The sequence below is a fragment of the Lepidothrix coronata genome, unplaced genomic scaffold (genome assembly GCF_001604755.1).
Source record: "Lepidothrix coronata isolate B3197 unplaced genomic scaffold, Lepidothrix_coronata-1.0 Scaffold10, whole genome shotgun sequence".
NCBI lineage: Eukaryota > Metazoa > Chordata > Aves > Passeriformes > Pipridae > Lepidothrix > Lepidothrix coronata.
Genome location: NW_016690190.1, coordinates 6,112,441 through 6,140,156, shown reverse-complemented (window position 1 = coordinate 6,140,156; position 27,716 = coordinate 6,112,441). Strand labels below are relative to the sequence as shown.

Here is a 27,716-nt window from a genome sequence, read left to right as displayed (position 1 = left end):
TCTTCTGAAGAAGGTATCAGAGGAGTAAATAAGACCAAGTACAGAGAAGGCAACACTAACAACTAAATGAAGAGACTTCCTCGGACCCCCTCTAAGCCTGCACTGCAGATTACCAGAGAGTAGCAATATTAGATAGTATTTTTTTCAGGCCATACACCATTACTAATGTTCTCTATTTGCAGTAAACAACTCAGACTGTGTGGGGTCTATTTCCTACACATGTATATTGTTAACACAACTACTTGTTAACAAGATAGGATAGTGAGCAACACCAGTCTCCATCAAGGACACATTTTCTATGATTCCAGAGGACTGAGTTTTACTCCACTGAAGGAAACTGTTTAAAAAGCAGCAAGATAAGTTCAGGCTTCAGAAAGCTTTTTGTCCTAACAGCTATGTACTTCACAACTCTCTCTCTCATGTAGTCTTTATTTGAAATCTATTCCTAAGAACAGTTTAAGTACAGTCAACCTTACCTGGGGGCACAGCTATAAATCTGTTCATTCCAGGCCTGACTTCTCCCTCTTAGTTCCTTGAGGCTACTAACATATCCCAGTATTAGATTTTGGGACTATACAGAGCAAAACTACGATCTCTGTTCTTAGATGATCTGTTTTGAGTTCTGAAAGCACTGGAGAAGCAGAGTTCTAACCTAGGTTTTCAATGTTAAAACAGAATGATCTATCAAGTTCTGTACCATACCAAGAAGAGCCAGCTCCTCAGCATTAGTCTCAAGTTACTAACGTTATTGTCAATTATTTTTGTGTGGCCTCAAGCTGTGTACTTACAGTCTGCATAGCCTGAAAGGGAGCTGCTGTTATTGTGACAGAACTGCTGCTTGCAGGAGGAGACTGAAAGCTTTGCCCTGGTGGTACCGATGACATGGGGGCGCTTGAAGTAGGCAATGGTGACTGTGGCTCACTTGGGAGGGGAATAGTTGCCTGGGGGAAGAACAAATGTAATGAAAGGTCACTTGATAATTATCAGGCAGTAACAGAAGCAGTTAATTTGTTCTAAAGCCTAGACTGACAGAAGTCAGCAGTTTCTACAGGATGACATTTGGACATAGTAGAGCTACAAAATAGCTTTTGCTTACAATTTCAAATCTTGCTGTGCATCCTCAGCAAACAGTACTTCTATTGCAGTCTCTGCTGATTAAGTGAAATGTGCCTATGAGCTACTATACATACCATTCACTGCAATAATTTCACAATAAAGAGACATTAGGTATTTTTCCCACCAGTAAGGAAACACTGAATGCTTTCTGTTCCATTTACTGAAAGATAATTCTCTGGCTGATATTAAGAGCGGCTTCTCTTTTCTGGAGGAATTTTGAAAGTTTAGGGGGGTTGATTTTTCCCCCTTCCCCACTTAATCATGTTTCAGATTAGAAACAATGCTGAGTTGTCCAGACAAAGTATTAACCAGCATTAGATCTCATCTGTGCCCATGGCAAAGTCAAGTGTTGATTTAGAATACAAATATTTACAGGAATCAGAAGTCAAAAGGAACATGTCCAGAGCCTTACATTTCAGCAACTAATAGGTTTACTTTACCTGTATTTGTGATTGCTCACCTGGGCAATTTCAATCTTTTTAGGTATCAGTGGTTCAGAAATACGTGAACTTGTCTGATACAATGGTTGGGAAGTGTATTTCTCAGCCTCTTGAGAAAGGGATGTTGGTGCCTAGAAGAAACCTGCTGTTACAAGTAGTACTAAAGAGTTCTGGTAGAGCTACGAAACACCAGTGCATAAGCTGAAACAAATGGATTTTGAAAGACCAGGACAAACATTAAGTCCAAAGCCAAAGTACTAAATAGTCATCTTAACCAAAAGCTTCAAGTAATTGGCTTTAGAGATTCAGACTTAGATTAACCTGCTTACGCAACTGGTTGAACAAACTCAGATAATTTTAAGAACTGTAGATTGCTTCAAGCAGTTACTTACAGTGAAGTCTGTGACACACACCTGTCTCATTGAATTATATGGAAAGACATGTCTTATGTTAAGCTTCTAGTGAGCTCTACTGAACAAAGCTTCAGAGCCAAGCTTTGGTTTGCTTTTGCAAAGCCTGCGTGTTCTATAGTTAGCTCACACTTGTAATGCTAAGTTTAGGAGTTGCTTAATACTTAAATGCAGAGCCTAAGGCTAATGACTACCAATCCTGTGCTCACCACGTACACACATCACAGGTGCCTCAGACAGCACTGGGATGCACTTGCACACCAGGAGAGAGCACTCTCACCATGGAGTGTATTCCCTGGTTGTGCTGGGACCAAACAAAACTTACCCATTGCTTCCCATGAGAAGCAGGACTGGAAAAAGACAGATACTGGACTTCAAACCAAAGGGACTACAGATATGCTGGGTGTAAGCAACCCTAATTCCAAAGTTTGGAAGAAAATATAATATCCCTGTCAAGCATATTATTCTCAACACAGCAACACACTTCACAAGAGATTTTTAAGACAGTGATCTGCATAAATGGAAATGCTTTTCAGCTCTAAGCAATATTTGAATGCTATTTGAAGACTTAACTGCACATAAATACAGTTAAGAAAGCAAGGTTTGAGGTCATGGCTGAACACCACCGAGTCCAATTCCAAGTATTTCTTGAGAGAAGCTTGAGAGAACATCTCAGTCTTCAGCTTTCACACAGGTCTTCTATTTCATGACAATATCCATCCCAATTTATGCAACCTCTTTTTCACCATTAGAGGGAATATTCTACACTGTAACCAAAGCAAACATTTATCCTCCTCACATGTTCCCACAAGAATATTCATCACACTTTCTAGTGTGCATTTTTCATTCCACACCCTTTATGTTTCAAGGAGCAGACTGTTTACTTTGCATTCATGCAATACTAGGAAGACTTTTCCAACCTTCTTTAAGTATTCCAGATTGTGGGCTATACTACTGGTGTTACCAGCATTCTGCCCCTGCATGTTGTTGAAGTACAGTTATTCAGGAGGGCCCCAGCACAGCTTTCTGTTAGGGCTGGCTATCACACAAATTTCTAAATGCCAGTGAACCCCAGGGTATGTTACCTGTGGTGTCTGTGGTGTCACCAAGTCTTCAGTTTCAGAGCCAGAAAGAGTGTGATCAGCAGATGCCAGGGAAGTATTTGAACTGTGCAGTGCCATGGATGAAGCAGCAGCCTTGCAAGGAGAGAAAATGGAGACAAGGTTTTGAAAAAAATTAATTTATATGTTTGGTTTCACTAGAACGCACACTCTGGGCCTTTCCAAGTAAACCACAGAATAAGGCAGGAACTGAAGTGCTTTGACTAGTTAGTCAGTTTTTCAGGAAATTCTGTTAGTGGAAAGGAAGCCTATTTAAAAGCCAAACCAGCAAGACATGAAAGCAGGGTAAGTGAATTTAAGGTTCATTTAACTGTGGCTACCAAAGCTTGAGACACTACCTTTGGGACAAGTGAGGATCTGAAAGATGAAAATAGGGACTAGCTAGGAAAGAAAAAGTGTTCTTCTGCACACAACTTTTAGCTATGACCTGAATCTGTGAGTTAAATATTCAAACTATTTCAGCATGTCTTCAACATACTTTACAGCTTCAAGAAATTCAAGCATCTCTTGCTCCTTTTCAAGCAGAAGAGCAAGCTACTATGTGATATGAAATTTGTTACAAAACAATTGATAAGAAAAAGCAATTAAAATATAAGTCTATACTAGTAAATAACGTCTATCTGCCTTTTTGGGACAGTCCTAACTTCAACTTACTTGAAGGGGCTGTTGAAGAAAATCACTCTGACTTGGCAGTTTCTGTTCTTTTGAAGCTGTAAAAAAAGAATGCATTAAGCAGCATTTACTTTTAAATTCAAACACTACATACGGGTTCAGTGTGGAGTTCTATTTCTTTCAAACATTTCATGTATGAAAATGCACACTGTTTTTAGCATGTGCACTGCAAACATTTAACCTACTATCAATAACCTACAGCCAATTGAAAACTTCAGTGTTTTTGATAAAAGAGGACAGGTATTCAATGATAAATATATTTTTACCACAAATGAGATACCCACTTTACAGATTAGAAAAATTAAACTGGGTAATTAAGTTTTATAGCCCAAGACCCACCCAAACAGTTCCTTAGTATAGCCTGTTCTTTATAGTTAGACAAGCTGCCTTGACCTGGCTCACTGATCTACAGCCCAAGCAAACCCTGTTAGTGCTTACAGAATTTTACATACCATTTACACTTTTAGTATCACCTACCTACAGGACTACTTGCTGGAGTAACTGAAGGAGGTTGGGATGAACCAATGGCACTTGGTGAAGCTTTATCAAAATCCAGAATGGACTCCTTTCGAAAAAAGATCACCAGTTGGTAGGAAAAAAATTAAACTCTAGATACAAATGAAACATTCTCACTTGACAAGCTGCTGTTGGCTAATTAGCACTAAATTCATTCATTCAGTGCCAACACACTTTGTCAGCACTGTTTTCCCTAGCCCTTGGTAGGGTTATTGGAGCTTTGTGCTACAACAGCAGAGAAAAACATACTTGCATGAAGTTGTAAGTCCCTTGTATCTGAGTCATCAGGTCCTGAAGTTTCTCCCTTCTCAGTACTGGATCTTTTGGAAGAGTTGAAGTAGAACAAAACTCTGCAGCTGGCTGATGTACAGATTTAGGCACCTAATAAGGAGAAATTGTATTAAATCTAATGCTGGAAGCAAGGCAAGCTGCCTTGTCCAACATATTTCCAGAGTAACCTACAGGTGTCAGACACTGGAAGCCAAGGAATTCTGTGCTGTTATTGATATTTCCTGAATCAGGCTTTCACTTTAGTAAAAGAAAAAAAAAATCAGCTTCCTGTTGCTACAGCTGGTTAAGCCACATATTTCATAGAATGGTTTGGGTTGGAAGAGACCTTAAAGAATATCTAGTTCCAAGCCCCCTGCCATGGGCAGGGGCACCTTTCACTAGGTTAATTCACTTCATTTGGTTTCTCATCAAATGTGAAGAAGACGAGAAGTTGCCTGCATCTGTGGCAAAATTAGGCACTTCCATCTAAGTAAACTCACATATTTAAGTTGAAGGCCAGAACAAACTTAAAAATCAAAGCTGCATCACTCAAGGTTTAGAACATACTTCCTCCCAGTAGAGCCCATGCCACTAAGTACAGATCTTCATTAACATGGCATTTCCAGACATTTTGAAGAAACTGCACCTAAGAAATACATTGCAAGCTGGTAATTCAGTGGAAACATTTTGTTTTAACTGTAACAACCAAATACTCTGAATGTACCAGCTCCTGCAGAAACTATTAATTAAACATTTCAAAGTTTGGCATAAATACACCTGTACTCCCCCATGAGAGCCTAACTTTGTAGCTAAATATGGACTTCTGCTTCTCTTTTTACTCCTTGATTGTTTCAGATGGTCCCTTAACAGTTCATCCCAACGGGTTGTGACTTCACTTTTAAAGAGGGAAATATTTTGTCAAAGAACAGGTAAGTCTAAGGTAGCAGAATCATAATAGTAAGCTCCTTAAGCAGCAGAAGCCCTGGTATTTACAGAGTGACAATAATATTACATTGTCTAGATAGTTTAACATCTTTTGAAAGCAACTTGGAGAAGAGTTAGGCTTGTTATAAGTATTTTAAATCCATAATTTTTTGTGGCTCTCTAAAGCTTTGATGCTCTTATGTTTGTCTATGCAGCTAGAGAGAGGCAAATCTGAAAACATTTAGTTGCATTATTTCAACTGGTCCAAACACTGAGATACACAGGAACATGTGAAAGCCTTTACTTTCTTACAGTACAAAGACTTGTCTTTCTAATAGGTTACTACTTCAATATACTGTATTAGCAGTGTGTTGAGTACATGCATGAAATCATTGGAAGACTGTATGGCAGAAGGGTATGTGTCATACCTGTCACATTAAATTCAAAACAAACTGATAAAGTGCTCTTTGTCCAGTTTTAGGGCAAGCCCAAAAATACTCTCGCATTTCTTCTTCAACAGTTACCTGAAACTAATCACTCACATTTGCATAAGTTTCCATACTGTGAACAGGGAAGAAGCCTGCAGCACATGATTAACTCTGAAGGACTCCATTTCTAATATCTGTGACCCACATGACAGTTACTTGTTGAGCTCTGAGAAGTTTTACTTTATTCTAAAACTAAATGAGTACACCTTCGTACAACTATCTTAATTAGAAATTCTGATACACAAGCACTACTTCAACTACTGACTACACAGGTTTATACTGCTGTATAGTTTCCAATACTGAACAGTAACTAAAGGTATTAAGGATCTAAGTGCAGGACAAAAGATACAGCTGAATAAAGTTAATCTCAGAAAGTTATAAAGTTACTAGGAATCTGAATCTTTGTCCATCACTTTATTAGCCCTCATTTACAAGCAGACTAAAGTCTACAGTACTCACTGTCTTAGTAAATCCACTATATATTGTAAAACCATTATATCCATTAAACTGATTAATACTTCTGTTACCCTCTTCCTCCTCACGACTGTTTATACTAAGACACAAGTACACTACCAAACTGGTTCTGTATGTTTGAAAACAGGTAACAGAAGCCTTCCACTTTTAAGTCACCTAGCCAGGTCAAGTCTGGCAGTGTCTCAAGCTCTTAAGACAGTCCACTAGCTGCATAAGTGAGACTTGTACATTAAACACAAAAGAATTTAAAAAGCCTCAGTAGCATGGAAACAGAAGAGACTGCAGCGTGTCACTTTTGCTTCCAAAGATAATAAAATTTGTGTGCTTTAGAAATTTGTTAGAGATTTTCTCTCTTTCCACAGCTCATACTCTGCCTTATGTTGGTAGCATTCTTTACTTCAATAAGAAGCAGAAGCATACAGGGTTACATACATGACACTAAGGCTTTAAGCCAGGGCTGAAACACAGACTTTCTGTTGCATAGAAATTATTTTCTGGTTCCTACAGTTATTAAAATACACCAGCCAGAAGCAGCTGTAGTGAAGTTACCTCATATTGATTTGCTGCTTTGCTAGTTCCTAGGTGTTCAAAACTATGATATTTAGTGCAACACAAATCATTTATGAGAAGGTATCAGGAAGTTAAAGTACTTCAAGTTTTTATGCCTTTTACAAAAAGAGATGCTTTGAAGAAAAGTACTTAACATTCTTAAGAATGGCTTTAAACCAAGTTTTCTTTCTACCCTACAATTAGATGCTGTTTCTGGAAGTCATTACAAGCTGGTAGCAGATTCTTAGTTTAGTAACCTATTGTTCCAGCTCACATCAAGCTTGTAAGTACCAAGATCACTTAATGTGAACCTGAATGTTGCTTGAACCAATAGAGTAACACAGTACTTGTAAGTTCAGGGTGTAATTTGTCATAACAATGTTTGTAAAAACTAACTTTAACGCTACTTATACATTTGGCAAAAACCTGTCTTGACATACGTCCAAAGAACTAACTAAAAGTGGAGTTGAAATACCCAGGATTTGGTTTTGGACCTGTTAACAATAGCAAATAAACCAACGTAAAGGCACACTGACCACACTGGAATTTTATTAGTCAGAGTGCCAATATACTAGGTACTCCTGTTAGCTGTGGAGTACTAAATGAGGTGGAATGGTGATACCTAAGCTGTAATCACAGCTGTACCATGTAGATACACAATTAACATTTGCTTTCTACTCAGGGCAGTATTCACAGTATTCACAGCAGGTATAAATTAAATGGAACTGGATGACAGCACAAGCCAAACTGATTTGCTTTCTCATAGCAGGCCACAAACTCAGCTCTAAACAAGTTTGCTGGTCCACAGATTACACAGATGTTTAAACAGTTTAAGAGGCCTGCATATCAGCTCACTCTGCTGTCTTAGGCATTGCACCTTATGGTACATTCAGTTAAATAAGTATATTTTAAGATCTCTAAACATAGTTTTTTAAAAGACCTCAAGCTCTAACAGTTATTTCAGAGCAAAGAAAGGTTAGTTTCACTCAGAGGGCAGCAGCACTGACACAGGCCTTTTATCTGCCATCCTACATCTTTGCACAAAGTCATTTATACAGTCACTCTGGGAGTTAAACAGATCCAGCTATAGCACTGCATTGCCTCTTTACATAAACAAAGATAAGAGAAACTTTTCTGAAAAGCTTAATATGATTTTAATTGTTCTTTACATGCACCTCAAGCCAAAGATATCTTCATTTTTTTAAGAACTGGTTGCGAAGACTAGTTATGTTGCCAGTACGGTATTTCCTTCTCATTCAATATACTTTTGATATGAGGATTTCTCAACAGCTACTAAGCAAAAATAAAGCCAGCGGGTGTTTCTCTATGGACTAGGTAAATCAAAGTTTGAATACTTTAAATTATGCTTTTACTTAATTCAGCAATCCACCTTAAGCAACCTCACATTCCAACATTTAGTTTAACTTAGCCAGTGGAAGATTCCTAGGCAGTCTGCAAGTTTCTCCAACTGACTGGAGACCCTCCTTTTTACTCACTGCAGCAAAGTTTTGTCGACCACTTAAGCCATCCATCTATCCATCCCATATAAAAATAACAGCCCCATCTCTTGCATTTAAGCTTTAAAGTAATCTGCCACCAGAAATCCCAAGGCCTCTTAAAGTGCTTGAGACTACTCCAATACTTAGTTTCAGTTACAGTAATACTATGCATAGTTGGGTGCACCACACCTATTAGTGCTCAGAGTTACTTAGGGAGACAACCAGGCTTTCTGCCAGAACCACCACCACCAGTGGACACAAGATTCCACTCAGCTTCAGTGTAAAGATGAATCAAAGTGAAACACCTCAATCCCATTTGGTTTACCCAGTGCTGCATGTTACATACTCTCTTGATCTCGTGTTCAACCTTCGCTTTGCGGTCTCGCCTCTAGGCACAAGAACATCCATTTTTCAGTTATGCCAAGTTTACTGACAAGATATAAAATTTATTACAGAATGTATTGTGATTCCTGCTTTCTTGCACAATGTGCTGACAACATTGTATACAGAGAATTGCTCAACTCCCCATATTGTATTCCTGAAGTCTAACTTTAAATTAACACTGCTCTTAATAACATAAGATGGCAGATAAAGCAGAGTTATCCATTTTTACAGTTATCAGAATTGTTGCTACCCAAGCACACGTGAGAAGAAAGGTAATGTGACCAGCCTCCTCAGCTGAAAGCCCTGCAATGGCTTCATTATACATTTCTAAAGCTGTGCTATTGTTAGACTCCCCAGGACAGCAGTATGGTTCATGCATTTATCTGGAAATACATATTTAAGCCCCTGTACAGTTGGTATTGCTTGATCTAGACATTAGATCTCTCTTGAATCAGCAGCTATTTTAATCAAAAGCCTAAAAATTACTGAAGTGCTATTTGCATGCAGCCACAAAGTATTTGATCCCTGGATGAGTCATACCTGCTTTGTACTGCTAACAGTGGACAGAGCCAACAGCTACAGATGAACCAAGTTAATTCTTCTGTCTTGTGCATAAAGCACTTATTCAAGGCTCAAACACTGTGTTGATATAAAAACCAAAGTAGACCATCTTGCTATTCAAGTATAAACTTTAACTGCCAGAATTATTCACCCTCAAGAAAGAATAAAATGGGAGTTTAAGTACAGGCCTACAAAATGCACCTTATAAACGCTCTGCTAATAGGTAGCTTTATTCCAATACACTAGTGTCAAAAGCTTAGGACAGGTAATACTACATATGCCAACTCACTTCTTTGGGTTCCATATCAAACTTCTTTGGCCCCATCTGCTCCTTTGGCCCAATACTTGCAGCTCCCCAGGACTTCGGAGGGTTCTGTAACTGTGGTGGTGACACTTGCTGCTGCCTGCCAGCTTTTTCCCAAGCCTCTCGAGTCTCCTGCTTCTTTTGTTCTGGCTCCTCCCTAAAATGTGCAGCCCAAGCCTTCACAGGCTCCTGCTTCTTTTGCTCTGGCTCTTCCCTAACAGGCATTTCCCATGTTTTCACAGGCTCTGGTTTCTTTTGTTCTGGTTGCTCCCTAGTTTGGGTTACCCAAGGTTTTGGAGATTCCCGCTTTTCTTCTGGTTCTTCCTTAACTTTGGTTACCCAAGGTTTTGGGGACTCTTGCTTTTTCTGTTCCTGCTCTTCCCTAACTTTTGTTACCCATGGCTTAGGTGATGCCTGTTTCTTCTGGTCCTGCTCTTCCCTAACCTTTGCTACCCAGGGTTTGGGAGACTCCTGCTCCTCTCGGACACGTGCTACCCAGGCCTTTGGTGCTTCTTGCTTCTTCTGTTTTTCCTCCTCAACGTGGGTCTCCCAGGGCTTTGCAGACTCACACTTCTGTTCCTCCTCTTTAACACGAGCTTCCCAAGGCTTTGGAGAATCTGGTCTTTTTAGTTCTTGCTGTCTAACACGAGCTTCCCAAGGCTTTAAGGCCTCTTGATTTTGCTTCTGTTCCTTCTCTTCAGTATCAACAAGCATTTCCCAGGACTTTGGAGGTTCTTGCTTTCTAGCACACTCAGCTTCCCAAGATTTGGGCTCTTCTGTCTTCTTCTTGACAGAGTATTCTGCTTCAGGCAAATAACGCCTGTTGAGAAACTATATAGACCAGAGAAACTTAATGGCTCCCAAGAACACATTTTGCTACTACAGTTCAGGTCAGTTAAATTAGGTCACTCAGCTACTGAAAACTGCTGACTAAAAGCAGAGCCCAGACAGTCTAAGCACTAGTCATAGAAACTGTGTGGACAGCCATGGCTTTATCCTACCACACTGCAGACTAGCTTTGCTTGGCATGCCACAGAGAAACAGGAAACAGTCCTGAACAGCACAAGTAAAACCCACTAGAGCTGAGTGAATCTCCTGCCCTTATCCTCAGTGCTACCTGGTGTTCCTAGGCAGTGACAATATCAAGTTCAACCGCAACTTTTTACAAAAGTTAACTCTCCTCCTAAGCATCTAAAATGCCATGGTACTGTATTAGCAAACATTGTGCTAAGCTTAGCAGTGCCATCTCCCCCCAAATATTAGACCCAGTAATCAAGTATAACCTTCATTCTTAATGGAGTTATAATACTAAAAAAAGTCAGATTCTCAGATTTAGTACCACTGGACTTCAACTGCAGGCTGTGATCAGCATCGGTAAGTGTGAGAGTCTAATGATGTCCTGAAGTTTTTCCTGAGTTATCACTTTGTCATGAATAGGAAGTAAATATATGAAGTGAATAATGTACAAGGCTCACTGGCTGAGATATTTTTTTCTGACAAGACACCGGAAGAGTCAGATAACTGTTAACAGTAAGTTACAAAAACTCATTCTAGAGTACACCCTCTAGTGGGATACCTGGGAAACAGGGATTCAGCATTTTAAGAACCAGTATTTACACTTAGAAAAGGACACCCCTCCCCATCATTTGAACCTAATGGTTTCTATGCTACTAACAGTCAAAGCTTGAGCACAGGAGTCTGAAGAGCTGCTGAAACAGGTCTACACACCCCCGTGCACACGACCCTGTCTTGGAATCCCTACTTTTCTGACAAATCAGGGCAAAACCCACATCATTCTCAACCCTACCGATATCAAGCCTACTGCAATCAGCTTAGCTTTTACAGACAGCTTTAGTAGATGTGTATTTTCTCTATTCCACAGTACACAAAAGATCTGTGTGTTTCCACTCTAAAGGCTTTGTTTTATTCAGGAAAGTGCCAGAGCATTAAAGTACTATACTGCTTCATGTAATCCTGCTCCATTTATCCCAAAATACCCCAGATGCCATAAATTTGGGGTTAGAAATGGAAATGCAACTAAGTCTTTAATGCTTCCTACATAAAGCAACACCTAGGTTGCTGTTCAGACTCCCTTTTTAAGTTTAAAAAAAGAGCTGCAGAAGTGCAACGTTGTGTCTGATAAATCACAATACTAAAGGAAAGCAATTAGTAGTGGAGTATCTTACCTCCTGTGGCTGTATTTCAGACTTCATAAGCTCCATAATGGATTCTAGAGAAAGGATGTTAATTTGTTTCAACTGATCAAACGCAGAAAGGCAGACCAAACAGTAGCAACTCTTTAATTCTATTTAAATAGTAGTGCCAATTGCTAAGCTCAATTTGCCATCCAACATGCTATTCTTACACAAGCTTTTATTTTCTGATTAGGTTTTACATTTGCAAAAGTTCAGAGTTAAGCAAGAAACATTTTGTAGTATTCATAATTTGGTTATTGTAATATGTAATATTCCCTACACCAGACAGTTCCCACATCTTTAACATGGAGAGCTGCTCAGAAGGTAAAAAACATTCTATAACTGAATTAATTTTTTTCTACATTATTAGCCAGTATAGGGCTGCAAGACTTGCAGGTTCCATTTCAGTTACTACATTGCAAGTAAGCTACACCATCAAGCCATGCAAAGTTAATGCTCAGTTCAAATCTTTCCCAACAATGATACAAAAATTGAACCCTTTAATATTCCACCTGGTTCCTTGACAGACTCTCCTTTTGACATCTGTCTTGTTTTCTGAGATTTTCTATTTACTTCTTCCAATTCTTTTACTGGCACAGTGGTACGAGGAGTCGGAATACTTTCAAAGTAGCCGGAGTCTATAAGTTTGGATAACAGGTCCTTCATGTGTTTATCTGATGAATAAAAATCCATGAAGTTAAAATAGGAAAATCTGAAATTAAGGGGTATTCAAGATTACAGACTAAGACTTCCTTCTTCCTCCCTGTATATGAATTGCAACTTCTCCAAGTTTACACATCTTACCCAGTTATAGCAATAAAACATTTTCGTAAAGAAAAGTATTTGTTAGAGTGCTTAATATATTACTGTTGAAAGCATCTTTTCAATCCAGAGGTAAGACTGCATCTTGTGTTTAAGTGCACACAAGATAAACACTGAGCCACCTGGTCTCACATGCTTAGAAAGGGATTTGTTTACCATGAACAAACTAGCCAGCATTGATACTAAAATCATGTGCAGACTGCAATGTAGGTAAAGCTAAACATTCACTGTGGAACTGCCCTACAAGACCCTTTTCCCAGTAACAGGACAGTAAGTCTCAGAAGGAAAAGTTAAAAATTGCAGAAACAAGCAGGAAGAATGCAAGAGACTCTTTCAAACTGAAATTAATCCTCAAGTTTGAAAAGAGTCAAAGCTGACATGGTTGAACAAAAGCTTAGCTGTGTACTCTGAGAAGCTCTCTCCAGTTTTCTCCTCTCTGCAAACAAGAGACAGCAGCTTAGAGCAAGACCTCAGAAAGAACAGTGATACTGGAAATTGTTTAAGAGGAGCTAGAGACAGGACAGCCTTGAGAACAAGAAGAATATTCAGTGAGAGATCACTCCTACCAGTGATAGCCACACAAACAAGAATTGTGGCTAGAATTTAACATGATTACAAAAAAATTGTCTTCCAAGGCAACAAATGCTAATAAGATGACCTAACAGCTTTATCTGAAGTCTAGCTTGCACAGCAGAAGGACACAAGACTGACATTAAAGGGATAGAGATACTGATAAAATAATGACAGAAGTTGTTTAGATGATAGACAAAACAAAGGTTTGGAGTCCAAGGAAACTATCTATTTATGTCAGTAGACACAAGGTTAAAGTTACCAGCCTGTAGCAATACAAGGGAAGCTTGCAGTTCCTCCAGAAGTACATGGGAAGAGTTAAAACTTAGCTGTTAGTTCAACTACCTGCATATGGAAGTTAGACAGGGCACACCAGTGCTCTTGTCTAACAGCTTCAGCATTTTCAGTGACAAGTGAAAGATTCCTGCAATGCAGCCACTACAGGACTGGAGTAAGCAAGGTCTGTTTGCAATAGGAAAGACACTACAACTCAAGTAAGGGCAGTTTCCTCATAAGCAAGCAAGTTGTAAATAGGAACAGAAAAGAATGTGCATATTGGTTTACAACCAGAGGTTTAGGAAGTATGGCACAAATGGAAAATATGTAGTCCCACAGATTTTGCTGTGCTTGGAAGGTGAGGACACAATGCAGGTACAAAGTAAGACTGCACTGTGCATGATCAGAGATCACAGTAAGTCACTAATGGAACTATCTTTCTCTAGTGTGGTATATTCTGCACTGTAGGCAGACAACAGGTATGAGTCTAGAATTCCTACAAATAAGGGAGAATCTTCAATGCTGTGGGACCTTCAGCCTGGGGCCAGTGAAGCACACATCAGTATGCTCAACTAAGCCTTTCATGGCTGGGAACTATTCCAAACTTAACCCATTTGCACATAGCTATACAAAAAGCTTTCCACTGTTCTGCAAGGTATTCACACATCAGCTTTTCAATTACTACCATAATTATTCCTCAAAAGGATGCTAGTACATTGGTTAGAAGTCTTGAGCTGGAAAAAGCAAGTATGCTGTATTGCTATTGATCTGTACTTAAAAAAAACAGAACTTAAACCAGCAGTTCATCCTTGGATAATAGTTACACATAGCACTTGGAAGTGTTTCATTTGGTAGCCTTCCATGTATATTCACTGTTTTTAACATGTTTTAACGAGCACACAAATTTCAGATGTTTCAGTTATTTCTCTAGGTGAGACACTCACATGTTGTTCCAACTACAGGTTTCTCGCTTCCTTCTAGAAGGTCCCAGAAGTAGAGAGATGATTGTTCCATCTGGTCTTCAACACTAAAACGAGTGACAAGTTTCACCAGGTAGAATCATAGCCAAGATCAAGTGCTGCAGCATCCCAATAGCCCAAGTTCAGCCCTCCAAACCAAGGCTGCATACACAGAGCAAATACTAAGCCCTGAAATCACTGAAAGCAATTATAATGTATCTGTCCATGTGATTTAACCTAGCAAACAGAAGTGCTTTAGTTGGTCATTACACAGATCCCAGCACTATCCCACAAGATATCTCACCCATTTAGCTGGACTTCATTCCAAGCCAGGATCCCCAGACAGGGAAACAACTGCTGTTTAATTGACTGGTCACCTTGTTTATTGGATAAACATGTACAGGGGTAACCACCAGCAGCTCCTGTCACTCTCAATAACTAGCAGTTATTTAGAAACTTGTCATAGGTCCATGATCCACACCCTCCAGATAATGGAATTTGAAGTCAAACATGATGAAACACAGCATCCCAAAAGAAAGGATTAAGCTTCTTGTGGAAGCATAATATGGTGTTCCAAGACTCCAAGATTATATATCCTCCAGTTCAGGCAGGAATGCTCAATACTTCCCTCAGGGCGGGGAGTTCCACAAAGGGTGTGAGGACAAGAGCATCCTCCTATCTCACAGGCCTCTTAACACCCAGTTTATAGCCTGAGGAGTCAGGCTCTATGGGCAGAGGGTGTGAATAGTCTATTGACAACAGTTTCTGGGAAATGGCATGGAAGGCTATAGAGTACACAGTTTTGGGTTACACCCATACCATGATGAACTCAGCTGTCTCAGCTGTCCTAACTAGGACATATGGTGAGAGTAATCCAGAAATTAAGTTATTTCACTAGAATGAGAGACTCCTGTTGTGAAGCGTTTTATAAGTGCTGTTCTTTAGAAGTTAACTTAAGCAAAGATTAGTGTATGACAAGTGATTAGAACTTTTAGGAACTTAAGAGTTAGTCCATATTCAAACATGACTTAACCATGAAGTGTTTCAACTTACCACCTAATAACTACTTATCCCATGTTCAAATACAATTCTTACTACACTATCTTAAAATCAGACAGGCTGTCATGCTAGGCATGAGCCATCATAGTACGAGAGCAGTGCCACATTAGCCCTGACACACACTACCTCTGTTGACAACCTGTTAACATGTATGACATTTAGTGAAGAGGTATCAAAAACTTCAGGCAATTTTTTAAAACCACTTTAAAGTTAATAGCAAGAGAGCCTCGGGAGCAACACTTTATTCCAAAGGAATGTCAAGAAGCACATATGGATCATCATATGAATGGAACATAGAACAGTTTTGAATTTACTGCCCTTTTCTCACTTCATGAACAGTGAGATCTCAAGGCAGCAGCACGCCACCAGCCTCCCTGTTTAGGATGGTGTTGAACTACCTCCCCGCAGTGCCACAGCGTGACATGAGAAGGCAAAAATTTGCCTGCAACTTGCACCTGAGGCTGTAATTACTACAGCTTTCCTTTAATGCTCAGAGTGAGGTAAATCTGTTACATTCCTAATCTCAGACTAAAGCAAGGGTGCTGAATAGAATTTTAATTAGTGTTCCAAAACACAGTATTTAAAGACATGGCAGTGTCAAACAGAGGACATTTACTGTAATGAATGAAGCATACTAATTAGACAAAAGCCCTGAACTTACCTCAGGTTCTCATTTCTTTCTGGACACGTCAGTTTTGCAAATCTTATGAGGTAGTCTAGTTCTTTAGAAGGCAAGTATATTGCACCATTCACACCACCTTTGAAATCTTTCTGAACGTGCTCTTGAGTGAAGTTCTGCAGCACGTACTGGACTTGAAGTATTGTACACAGTTTCTTCTTCTCTGCTTCAAGCTTCAACATACTCTCTCTCCGCTGAGCCTTCTTCTGTGCTTTCAGCAGCTGTTTTAATACACAAATTCAACAATTAAACACAACATTGAGTTCTAGTATTGATCATCCTACACTGGGCAAACTAACTATTAATTTTGGTTAGGTAACAGAACCTCCTAGCTCTCTTCAGATAGCCAGGATCTTTCAAGCACCTCCTTTGGAAGAGTTCCCCATCTATCTACTAATTCTTTTAGTCAAACTGGATACTGGTAGCTTCACTTGTGATATGCCTTTATGATATCTAGATCCTGATTATGTCTGCTAGTTGTTTTACTCTAACAGCTTTTAAAGGAATTGGTAGAATTGATACCAATGCACACATCCAGGCCTAGTTGACTTTTAACATTTAGCACAAAATTGGAGATGCAGACATTGCCTCAAGTTTCTCCTAGTAAGACAACTGCTCTTCATTTTTACATACTCCAGTTTGATACAGTAGAATCTTAGTTACTTTTATTTTTGTTGGCAGAAGACTGAAACACTCATTAAATAAGCAACAACACAAATCCCAGAACATACACAGTGCTCATGCAGTCGAGAAGTTTCTCATCATGTGCTAGTAGAACTATCCAGCAGAAGCTATCCAAGTAACTGCAGAATTCCAAATGCTTCAATATGGGGCAAGATTTATGAAAGTTTTGTTTCCTAGAACACACTGTAAAGGCTACAAGGATGCTGTTGCCAGAAAGACCTCTAGTGTTCCAGTAATGGCTATTGGCTGTAGAATCCATACTAGCAGAAGCAGAATCAAGTTAAAAACAAAGTGAGTTACCCTTTAAATACAGCATAAGTTCAAGAACAAACATGAACTGGTAGAAGCTAATGCTGGACTACTAAAAACACCTGCACACAGATACATTGGGTCACAATCCTTTATTTCTGATATTTTTATGGGCAGCTACACAAAGGAAAGCAATAGGAAGCAATCCAAGTTTTAACATTCAGTACAGCAGTTTCTATATTCAACATAGAATGACAGAGGGAACCTAAAGCAATAACACTGTTGAAAAGGCTCTTAAATTTCTGCTCACGTAGTGCTTTGAGAGATTTACCACACTACCTGGAATTACTATATACACATAAGACACACTCTCTAGCAAAACTGTTTCAGTCTCAGTAAACATCGAGACAAGCCATTTTACCAGTCCTTCAGCATTCTGTAGGAGGCAGACAAATAATGCCAGAGCAGTGACTAATCATGCTTAGCATCCCCACCACTACCCTGGATCAAATTTTTCCACAAGGGTAGTATTTGCTTGAGCCAAGAGACTGATTTCTCCAAAGATAAAACACGTACATAAAAATAATGCAGGTAGTGCTTTAAACCCTGAATAAAGACCTTATTCATGTGGCTTGCCATAATTAGAGAAAACTATAGCAATTGAAGTAGCAAACTCCACAAGTTTTAGTTGAATTTTACTGAGAAACACTTCTTAAGGAAACCAAAGCGATTTAACCTCAGCACTTTCCCTCATTGCAAACATTATTCAGTTTGGAAGTGATCTTGAGACATTGTCTAGCCCAGCCTCCAGAATAAAGGCTCTGCTGAATCAAAACTAGATTGCTTGGAGCTTTGTTCAGTCAGGTCTTGAAGAGATCCAAGGACAGATTTTACTACTTCTTTAGGGAGGCTGCTTTAGTGCTCAATTATCCTCAGAGTATCCATTTCCTCCTACCTGGCTGGAACCTACTATTTCAACTGGTGATCATTCCTTCTCCTACCACATCTCTCAGCAAAATCCTGGCTCCACCCTTTCAGTATTTGGTATCTGAAGGCTAATACTCCCCCTTCCTGTCAAGCCTTTACTTTACCAGACCCAGCAAGCCCAGTTCTTCCAGGCTCTCCTCAGAGGTCTCATTTTCCAGGCCGCAGCCATTCAGGGGCCCACCACTGGACTCACTGAAGCTTGTCTATAGCCTTTGTCTACCAAGTGACCAGAATCAGACACAACTGGTCAACAAGTACCAAATAATCACTTCACATTAATCTCCTGGTCTCAGTCTATGTCTAGGCTTCAGTGATCCAAGTGATCCATTTACTTTGCCTGCAGTCCCCAGGGACCCACATGTCCCATCCAGTAGAGCTGCTTCCCCAGCAGTCTGCACCTGTGCAGGGGATGAATTAGTGGTACAAATCCAAGTAAACTGGAATAATCTCAAAAGCATCTGAGCTCCAGTGACTCAGTTTACTTAAGCACACGCTCTTATAGGGGCATGCAGTGAATTACTACATTATGGAGGGGTACACAAAATTGTCCACACTTTTCTGCTCCAAGACAGGAACTTCCTAGCATTGTGTGCACTGGCATACAACAGTAACCATTAGAAAAGTAGCACAAATCTTGCAGTTACCTCCTGGCAATATAGGAAAGAGCATTTATACTTACATCTTGGCTAAGTCCTGAAAAAGTCTTCTGAAGCTCCTTGGCAAATTCCAAGTTATGTACTACTTCATCATATTTCTCTACTGCCTCCTACAAAGGAACAGATAAAAATGTATTTTTTCATGCTTAACATTACTGGCTGCAGCTCAGTTTCCTGGTATTTAAATTCTCACTGTGAACCAGCAATTTAGTGTGTACTTCTCTGAAATTATAACTTTACAATACCATGTCTGTAGATGGTACTTTAACTATAATTGCAAGTATCATTGACCCATAGCTATCTGAAAAGTGCAGCAGAAAGCCAGTTCCCACCACCAGACAGATATCCTACAAGCTTGCCTGCATTAGACTTTCCAGGTAACATCTTTTACAATACTTGGTATACTAATGTTGACACAAGAAAGCCTTTTTTGGTTTTTTGTTTGTTTGTTTTGTTTTGTTTGGGTTTTTGTTTGTTTGGTTTTTTGGGGTTTTGTTTGTTTGTTTTTTAATTTTAGTGCCATAGGTTTCAGCAATCACAGGTAAACAGATACTTAAAATCACTGATCTGAAAACCCAGAAGGAATACAGGAAACAAGTTCAGCACAGATCTTCTACCCTCATGCACAAATGCCTTCACAGATAATTTGTACCAACTTTAGAAATACACAAGGCAAGTCATACTTTAAGAAAAAAAGTCTTTCAAATTTAGCTTCCACAAATTAAGCCATGTTCCTGTCTTCACTAATGGCTTTAACCAATATTTTACCAGCTAGTCTTCAAAAAGACTCATTGCAGTAGATTATCAATTGCATTTTGATATACCCTTTTTTTAATGAGTCACTCCTTTTTATAAGCTTCCTTGACAGCTCTCAAGATAACAAAATGCTGTAGTTCAGACATGCTGCCCATATCCTCATACCATAAGGCATGTCTGGGAAGTAACAAGTTAAGTTTAATTTCAGTTGTTCATGGGTGCTTTACACTCAGTTTGGTTTGTGCTCCTGACATGGTATCATTAGTTTTTCTGTAACAGGCTTTTCCAAAGCAGTGTTAGCGTTGAGTTTCATCAGTGCAGTGACAGAAGCTTAATCTACTGTCCCAATATGATTTGGGACGTCTGCAAATTCCATATGTGTTCCTAAGCAACTGCAAAACAAGTTACATGTTCATTTGTTCGATCAGTTTGATTGCTTAGTTACTTTTATAGACTCGTTTGTAGTATACTAGACAACACTAGGCCTAAATGCTACTCAACACAATGCATGTGTTACTGTAAATCACTCACCCGGTAGTTTAGGTTGTCTCCACACTCAGATCCATTAAAGGAACTTTTAAGTGCTAATTAGCAGTTCACTTAGCACTCAGGAGAATGACTTCTAAGACCCGAATGCCCACACATTTGAGGAACACTCACAATGTAACACCGACAGATTACAGTAACTGTGCTTTTAACAAAGCAAATTCTAGAGTAAAACACCCTACCTGAAAACACTAAGAACAGTTACCACTGCTCTGATGACAAGCTATAACTCAGCCTGCAGGAAAGCAACAGCTTTTTTCTGTCACACCTGTTATTAACATTCATTAACAGCATGTTGGAGGAACAGCACTGAGGAAAATCTGCTCAGCTTGCAAAACAGCACAATATTGCCAGTAAGAGCATTTAACTTGCTGGAAGCTCCTCATTTTTGAAACAAATGTTTCCTAAAGCGAGGCTAGCACACAGTAGCTCTGGCAGGCATGCACCATAAGTAATTACAGCTTAATCCAAATTGTTTGCAAAACATGTTCATCATCACCAGATGTGCACTTCTTCCACTGTGTTAGAAATTGAAACCTAAAGAAACTGAACTACCATCTAACACTTTGTTAAGTGTTAGGCTGTATGAAGCTCTACTCTAGCTTTGATTTGTATATACAGCAGGAATTTGCATCTGAAAGTTATAAATGTAGTATTTCTGTATATTAACCACTAAAAGAGGAATTTTCATAAGATTATTAATTATACTGAGTGTATATGTGCTTCTTCAAGTCATCTGAACAGCCTGACTACCACCTGCCAGTTGACTAGCAAGACTGAATCTAATTCCACATTTTAAAAGCCTGAGATATCCCAGAAACTGGGATAAAGATCTAATATTTAAAAAGTGAAGCTCAGCTAGGAATACTAGAAGCCAGTAACCCAGTTAATGCCATTTTCCAAAATTAGTGCTGTTGGATGCATTTGAAAGGAAATGCATCTACATAATCCTTCATCTCTTTTAGTTCCCCACATCTTAATTTCACTTTCACCTAACAGCTTTTCACAGTCCTGGGCATATACTAGAGTGGTCAAATTTAGATGCAGCTTTAAAGCATCTTCCAGACTAATCCAACTTACACAGAATACTGTTAAATAGTCTCACTGCTCATGGCAGAAAACAGATTGCAAAGAATACCTATGATCTAAACACAAGATTCTTGCCCACCTGATTCCAGATTGAGTTTACAGGAACTGAAAGGCCATCATCCTACTTCAAACCATCAGGTTTAATCAATTTACTTTTGCACTTGAGATGGCAAGAGGCTACATCACATTTTGCTGCTAAGTGCTAAATGATCATTCACTCCAATAGGTCTGCTTTTAAGCAGCAAGTTATCATTTCCCCTCTTATCCCATTTATGTCTAGCTCTCTTTCACAAATGATTCAGAGTAAGAATATAGTATCTGTGTTCTCATGCTGCTGCACTGTGATAAAACTAACACTCAATGAAATATTTTTCCAGCTGGTTTATTAGCAGGATCAGCACTACCATTGAAGTGCCAGTACCCTTCATCACACAATTATTCTTTAGCATGTGTGCAGTACATTTCAAAATGTGACTCCTGGATGAGTAGAGCAATAAACCCCTCGGAGTATGTGACACTGCTACTCGGATACACTTAAGAATTAATAACTTTCATGTTACAGAAACTTTGTTTTGGTTCTAGAATCCATTCCAGTCCAAGATAGAAAAAAAGCTAGAAACCCTGTCAGTTATATTAACAGCTACTTGTAACCAACAGCACTGTGCAGCCAACAGGCAATTTCAAGAGACACCTGTTAATGAAAAAGCCATGAGGATTAATTAGCTACCCCAGAATTCTTGAGGTTTGGGTTCTGACACTGCACTACCAATACAGATAAGCTGCACACAGACACCTCATTATGAAATAAAGGTGCAGAAGCACTGAAGCTGAAAGTCTACAGAGCAAAGATAAACAAGGACCTTCTACCACTTCATTACAGAGCAGGAAGGTTAAAGCAGGAGACAAGCTTGTGGGCTCAATGTTCAGCCTAATTACCAATAATTTGTTCATTTGGTTTTGTGAAAGACGCCACTGCAAGCCTGCAGGCACTGGTTCTGTAAAACCACACCATCATCTCCTTCAGCAACCTGTCCCTTCTGACACACTGGAAGGTTTTGAGGCCCTCAACTCATGCATAAAGCAAGCTTACCACCTGGTCTTGATTGAGGGCTTCTCCCTTCTTCAGACGATCTTTGTAGTCTTCTAGTTTGAGCTGCAGAAAATTCAAAACCCAATTTTATATTAATTTCCGTCTAATGTGAACTATGGGGTATGAGTCAAGTTACATATTCTTTCTGTGTTTTAAGTCATCCACAGTGCAAGAGAATAGAGATTTTGCTTCTTCCTTTTGTTGTCAGGAAAAAGGAACACAAAGTTTTGCTATTCCCTTTGATTTGGCAGTCTTAGCCTGCAGGACTGTCTACTTCCTTTCCCTGTTATTGATCTTTCAGCTCCTACTTGCTACCTTTGTTTCATTTAAGAAATATTAATGCATTGATCCAAGACTTTTAAGGGGCTCCAAATACATCTAGTGTCCTTAAGTTAGCTTGTTTAGCTTTTCCAAGTAAATGCTGGAATTCAGTTCTATTACCCTTGAATAATCCTTCTGAATTCTCCAAAACGTCTTTCAAAAATTTGGCTTTGGTTACATTAAGATTCTATAGCACTGTTCCCTAAGAAAGTGGACAAGTGTCCTCAGGAAAGAAATAAGATTTATTTCCAGTATACTGAAACAGTTGTTAAATGCTGATGTAAACAATACAAAACTGAACTATTAGGTATTGCAAGCTTCTTTTATACACACAGGAAAAAGAAAGGGGAGTTTACTGCCATGAAATCAAATACTGTTTAATTTGTGTATCTACAGAATTTTACTGACACAGTACCTACAGAAGCCTACGACTGGAATACTTTCTACTCATATTAAGTCACACTTTCATTTGCTGGTGATGCCATATTGTCATTCATGTGAAAATCAAAGATAGCAGAGAAATTAACAACAATAAGCTACCCAGGACAGAATTAGAATACAATACAAAGTTGGTTGATCACACAAAGAAAACATGCTTGTCTGACATTATTCAAAACTACAGCATGATGCATGACATGAGACAGCAGTAATACTGCATCTCCTGCAGGAGGATCAAGTCCCCTAACCACATGGCCAGAAGTCTAATCTTCTCCTCACCCAAACATGTAACAAAGCTCTGCAGACATTTAGAGAAACACAATATATTCACACAGCTGCTTTACTTGTGATCCTGATCCAATACTAAAAGCAGTGGCACAATTTTTCTTTTATTTCACAGAAAATAGTATTAAAAGCCATGCACACAGCCTTCAGTCACCTGCCAATCAACTGAAAAGCCTTGGAATGCAAAAGTCTGAGTAGCTATAGCCACAATATTTTAAGTGTATCATCTAAGTTATTATTCTCATTAACACTCTCCTGTTCCCACAACCTCAGAAAAGCAGAGGCCAAAACAAGAGAGCAGGCTTTGGAGGATTTCTATATAAAAGCTTTCTAATGAACAGCATTTGTCTATATTTAAAATATATAAGTCAAATATTTATGCAAAGTAAAGGGCAATACATATTTAATATAAACTGACATTTCCACAAGTCAGAGGAAGCACTGTTCTAATTTCCAATTTTACAAACAATTCTACGTCCTAATATTAGATGCATGTAATTGATGAAAGAAATAGATATTTCTGCAAGACTATAAGCCATCTTTAAATCAATTCCAAGTTTGTTCTGAACTGTTTCAGTCTGGAGAAGCATCTCCAGTTCTGATCAACACATAACCATATTCCAGCTATTAAAAATAATTGCAATAATACGTAACGAGCTTTACAACTGGCAGCTTAAATACCGAAGAAAATCAAGTTACCTTCTTTTTCTCGATGTTCCTGATCTTGTGTTTGAGGCAGATGAGCCCATTGTCGATGTACGTCTCGTAAGCCTGGGAAGGAGAAGCCGCCGTGCTCAGCGCGGACTGCAGGGGGCTGGCGGGAGCCGGACTCTCCCCAGACGGGGTCACCTGCTGCTTGGCCGCCTTCATCATCTTCTCCTCCCCTTCCTCCGACCGGCCTGAAGGTGATGATGGGCGATGAAAAGGGGCTTGGGAAAGCTGCACCATTGAAATGGATGGAGCTGCAAAGAAACTCCTTTTATTTAGCTCCCTCTCTCACCTCCCTCCCCTTTCTCAAGTTACATCTTTTCTTATCGTACATCAGAACACACAACCACAAAACTGAGCCTCAGTAAGAACTGATCGCAATTTTTCACTCTTCTCCCTCCCTTTCAAAAAATCTGTGGCACGAAATTTCAAAGCAAGGCAAACTTTGTATTGTTCAAAGCCTCCCCACCCATCCAGACACCAGAAATCCTTTACATAGGCAGAATTAGACAGCACAGGGGATGATTCCAGAAACCCAATATAGTGACCATATAAAACTAGGCAGGCTTCCTGCACACATCACCCACAAGGGGGAAAAAAAACTGCAAGCAAGCAATTGCAAATCACGCCCCCAGCCTGGCATCCGGGCTGCAGCCTGAATGAAGATTTCGAAGTGGAATGCCTGAAGGTATAGCCCCTCTTCTTCTCTCTAAACCCCATTAATTCGGTTTTACCCTTATATGACCTCTGCAGCAGTCCAACCGAGAACTTAAAAATATTCCAGTGGAAAAAAAAAGGGATGACAAAAGAAAAACGCTGAATAAAGCCGGCAGCACGCTCAGCTACAACGGCATCATCCCTCCGTGAGGAGCCGGTCCCTGTCTACACCCCTCCGAAAGACGTGCCTGTGCCACGGCAAGACACCAGCTTCCATGGGAGAGGCTGTAACCTTGAGCAGAGAGTTTCTGCAAGAGATGCTCCGCCACCCTCATCTTCAACTACTTACGGACACCTGCTCCTGGAAAGCAATGACACCACAATTCTGCCTGCCCGCCGCCGGGGAGGCCGCGCCACAGCAGCCCCGCGGGCGAGGGGGGGAAAACCTGCCTCCCTCCGGGACTACCCCGCAGGGCTCAGCCCTCCATCCCGTCCTTGCCAGGGATGGGCAGGGGAGAGAAGGGCACGGCCGCCGCCTCTCCCCAAGCAGGGCGGTGGTGGAGGAGGAGGAGGGAAAAGAGAGGAGCAGCGGCTCCTTCCTGCCGCGGGATTCACCTCCTTCTCCACCTCCTCCTCCTCGGCTTCCTGCGCCCGCTGCGGCGGCCGGGCTGCGGGGGGCCGCGGTCAGCCAGCCGGTCCCGCAGCGCCTCGCCCGCTCCCGCCTCCCCGCTCACCTCGGTGCCCGCACACGCTCAGGCCCACCCCGCCGCCCGCCCCCCGCCTCATATAGCGGCGGGGCGGAGCGAGGCCGCGCCGCTCCCCGCCCGCCTCCCAATGGCCGCCGCCGCCCCACCTGGGGGCGGGCACCGCGGGGCGGGCCCCGTGAAGGTCGGGGAGTCCCGCCCGGGTGCCGCCTGTGGGATCTGGGGGGGGTATCTGGGATCGAGGAATCAAGGTCCCGGGATGGGACGCCCTGGGGAGCGGGGTGCCACTCGCTTCACAGGGACGGGAGGTGCGGTCCGTGCGGGAGAGGTTGGCACAGCACTGGCGGAGCCACGATCTGCCCTCGAGTCGCGCGTGTCGCCGCAGCCTCTTATGACAGCCAGCCCAGGACAGGCGGGCTGCTCTCTCCGAACAGCGAGAGGTCTCGTCATCCCTGTGTAAGGGGATCCCCCTCGGGGCTTCGCCTGCTCCCAGCCCAGGGGCCTGTCACATCCTTTGGGTAACGTGGGTGGCCGTGGGACAATAAGACAAGTGTCTGTGAAACCACCTGGAGGGTTCCTCTGGGCCTGTACAGAGTTCCTGGAGGAGACTTGTGGGACTGTGGGTAACCTTATGTAAGAAAAAATGTTTATGTCTTCTGAAAATCACTGAATCACAGAATCAAGTAGGTTGGAAAAGACCTGAGATCATCAAGTCCAACCTGTGACCAAACATCACCATGTCCAGTAGACATATCCAGTCTTTCCTTAAACACCTCCATGGATGCTGACTCTACTACCTCCCTGGGCAGCCCATTCCAATGTCTGATCTCCCTTTCTGTGAGGAAGTTCTTCCTAATGTCCAACCTGAACGTCCCCTGGAGCAGCTTAAGACTATGTCCTTTGTCCTATCACTGGTTGCTTGAGAGAAGAGACTGACCCCTCTCCTGTCAGGGTGTTGTAGAGAGTAAGTTTTTCCCTGAGCCTCGTCTTCTCCAGGCTAAGCAACCCCAGCTTCCTCAGCTGCTCCTCGTAGGACAACCCAATGCAACCCAAATGAAATCCCACCATGTAAACACTTGATAACTAGTAAAAGCACTTAAAGTGCATTGAGCATACACCATAAAATAATCACACGCAAACTTTTGTTGAACTCCATCAGTGCTGCACAACAGGCCTGAGGTTGGAAGACTAGATAAAACAGACTTTCTAAAGATCAGAAGACTAAGCTGGAATTCTGTTTTCTGTGTTTCCGTTTTTGTGGCCATTACCTCAAAAAACCCAATAAATAATACAGCAAGTTCGTACCAATCCTAAAAGTTGTGAAAGTGTGAAAGTTATGAGAGACATTTTGAAAGAGAGAAAAATAAGTCAGTGAGGAAAGATTGCAGAGAGAGGTTTTACAGAACACAAGTGTTTATGTAGTACACAGGATGGATAAGAGAACTGGAGAGGAAAGTTTCGTACAAAAGAAAGATTGTTTTTAAAAGTAGAACAAGCAAATGAAAAGTGATTCAAACAATAAGGAGAATTCACAGAGTATCACAGAATCAGATTCGGCCATATGCAGCCACCTGTAGCATCCACAATCTTGCCACTTCTCCTGGTTTAGTCACAAGTCTCAAAATGCTTTATTTTTCTTACAGCCCTGACCCCTAGAATGATGTAATTTTGTGGGGCAGTTTTCATGACTGAGAAGAAATGCTAATGAATAAGACACAGCTTGTGTCTCAGATCAGCAGTGTACACTGAGAGTCCTTCCAGTAGATTCATGTTCTTTGTGCATTTTTTTCCAAGCTAGCACTGATGGGATAGGTCCTTGCAAAGTAATTATAAAATGAATTATCAATTAATGCATATATTAATAATAAGTAATAATTAATGTTCATACACCCAGGAATATTCTATGTCATAATTACAGCTGGCAAACTGCTTTATAGTGCACTTCTACAATTAAGAAATTGTATAAAAGAGGAAATAATTGTAAAGAAAAGTCATACAAGCCAAATCCATATTTAAAATCAAAGGATATTTGAATTTACTTTTAAAACAAATACAGAATATCTGATTGAGACTTCTGCTATATCATTTATAGTATAAATGTGATCTCTAGAGCACTGTAGAGTGTTATTAATGTGGCAAGTTCAAGCCCACTGAAGTTAGGAGATGCCAGGATTAAGCACAACCGAAATTAATTAGTTTAATTCCATTTTGCAGATCCATTGTGAGATCATCTTTAAGTAGATGATCATAGGTTATTA

General features: G+C 40.5%; 1 protein-coding gene across 5 annotated transcripts in view; it reads right to left on the bottom strand.

Moving 5' to 3' along the window:
- The window catches only part of CAPRIN2 (caprin family member 2), a 34,271-nt gene extending 8,768 nt beyond the window's left edge, over positions 1-25,503 (bottom strand). For 2 of the 5 annotated variants that reach the window (XM_017804933.1, XM_017804935.1), the window contains exons 1-14: positions 24,089-25,080; positions 22,346-22,408; positions 18,888-18,974; positions 16,271-16,509; positions 14,536-14,618; positions 12,436-12,597; positions 11,915-11,958; positions 9,714-10,559; positions 4,525-4,656; positions 4,237-4,324; positions 3,742-3,797; positions 3,052-3,162; positions 1,577-1,687; positions 789-941 (exon numbers count right to left, since the gene is read on the bottom strand). In XM_017804933.1, the coding sequence (XP_017660422.1) occupies positions 789-941; positions 1,577-1,687; positions 3,052-3,162; positions 3,742-3,797; positions 4,237-4,324; positions 4,525-4,656; positions 9,714-10,559; positions 11,915-11,958; positions 12,436-12,597; positions 14,536-14,618; positions 16,271-16,509; positions 18,888-18,974; positions 22,346-22,408; positions 24,089-24,337 (2,424 nt within the window). In that variant the 5' untranslated portion in view covers positions 24,338-25,080. Of the gene's footprint in view, positions 1-788; positions 942-1,576; positions 1,688-3,051; positions 3,163-3,741; positions 3,798-4,236; positions 4,325-4,524; positions 4,657-9,713; positions 10,560-11,914; positions 11,959-12,435; positions 12,598-14,535; positions 14,619-16,270; positions 16,510-18,887; positions 18,975-22,345; positions 22,409-24,088; positions 25,082-25,488 lie in introns of those variants that run through there. The other 3 variants (XM_017804932.1, XM_017804934.1, XM_017804936.1) reach the window with 3 other exon arrangements.
- Positions 25,504-27,716: the final 2,213 nt, after the last annotated feature.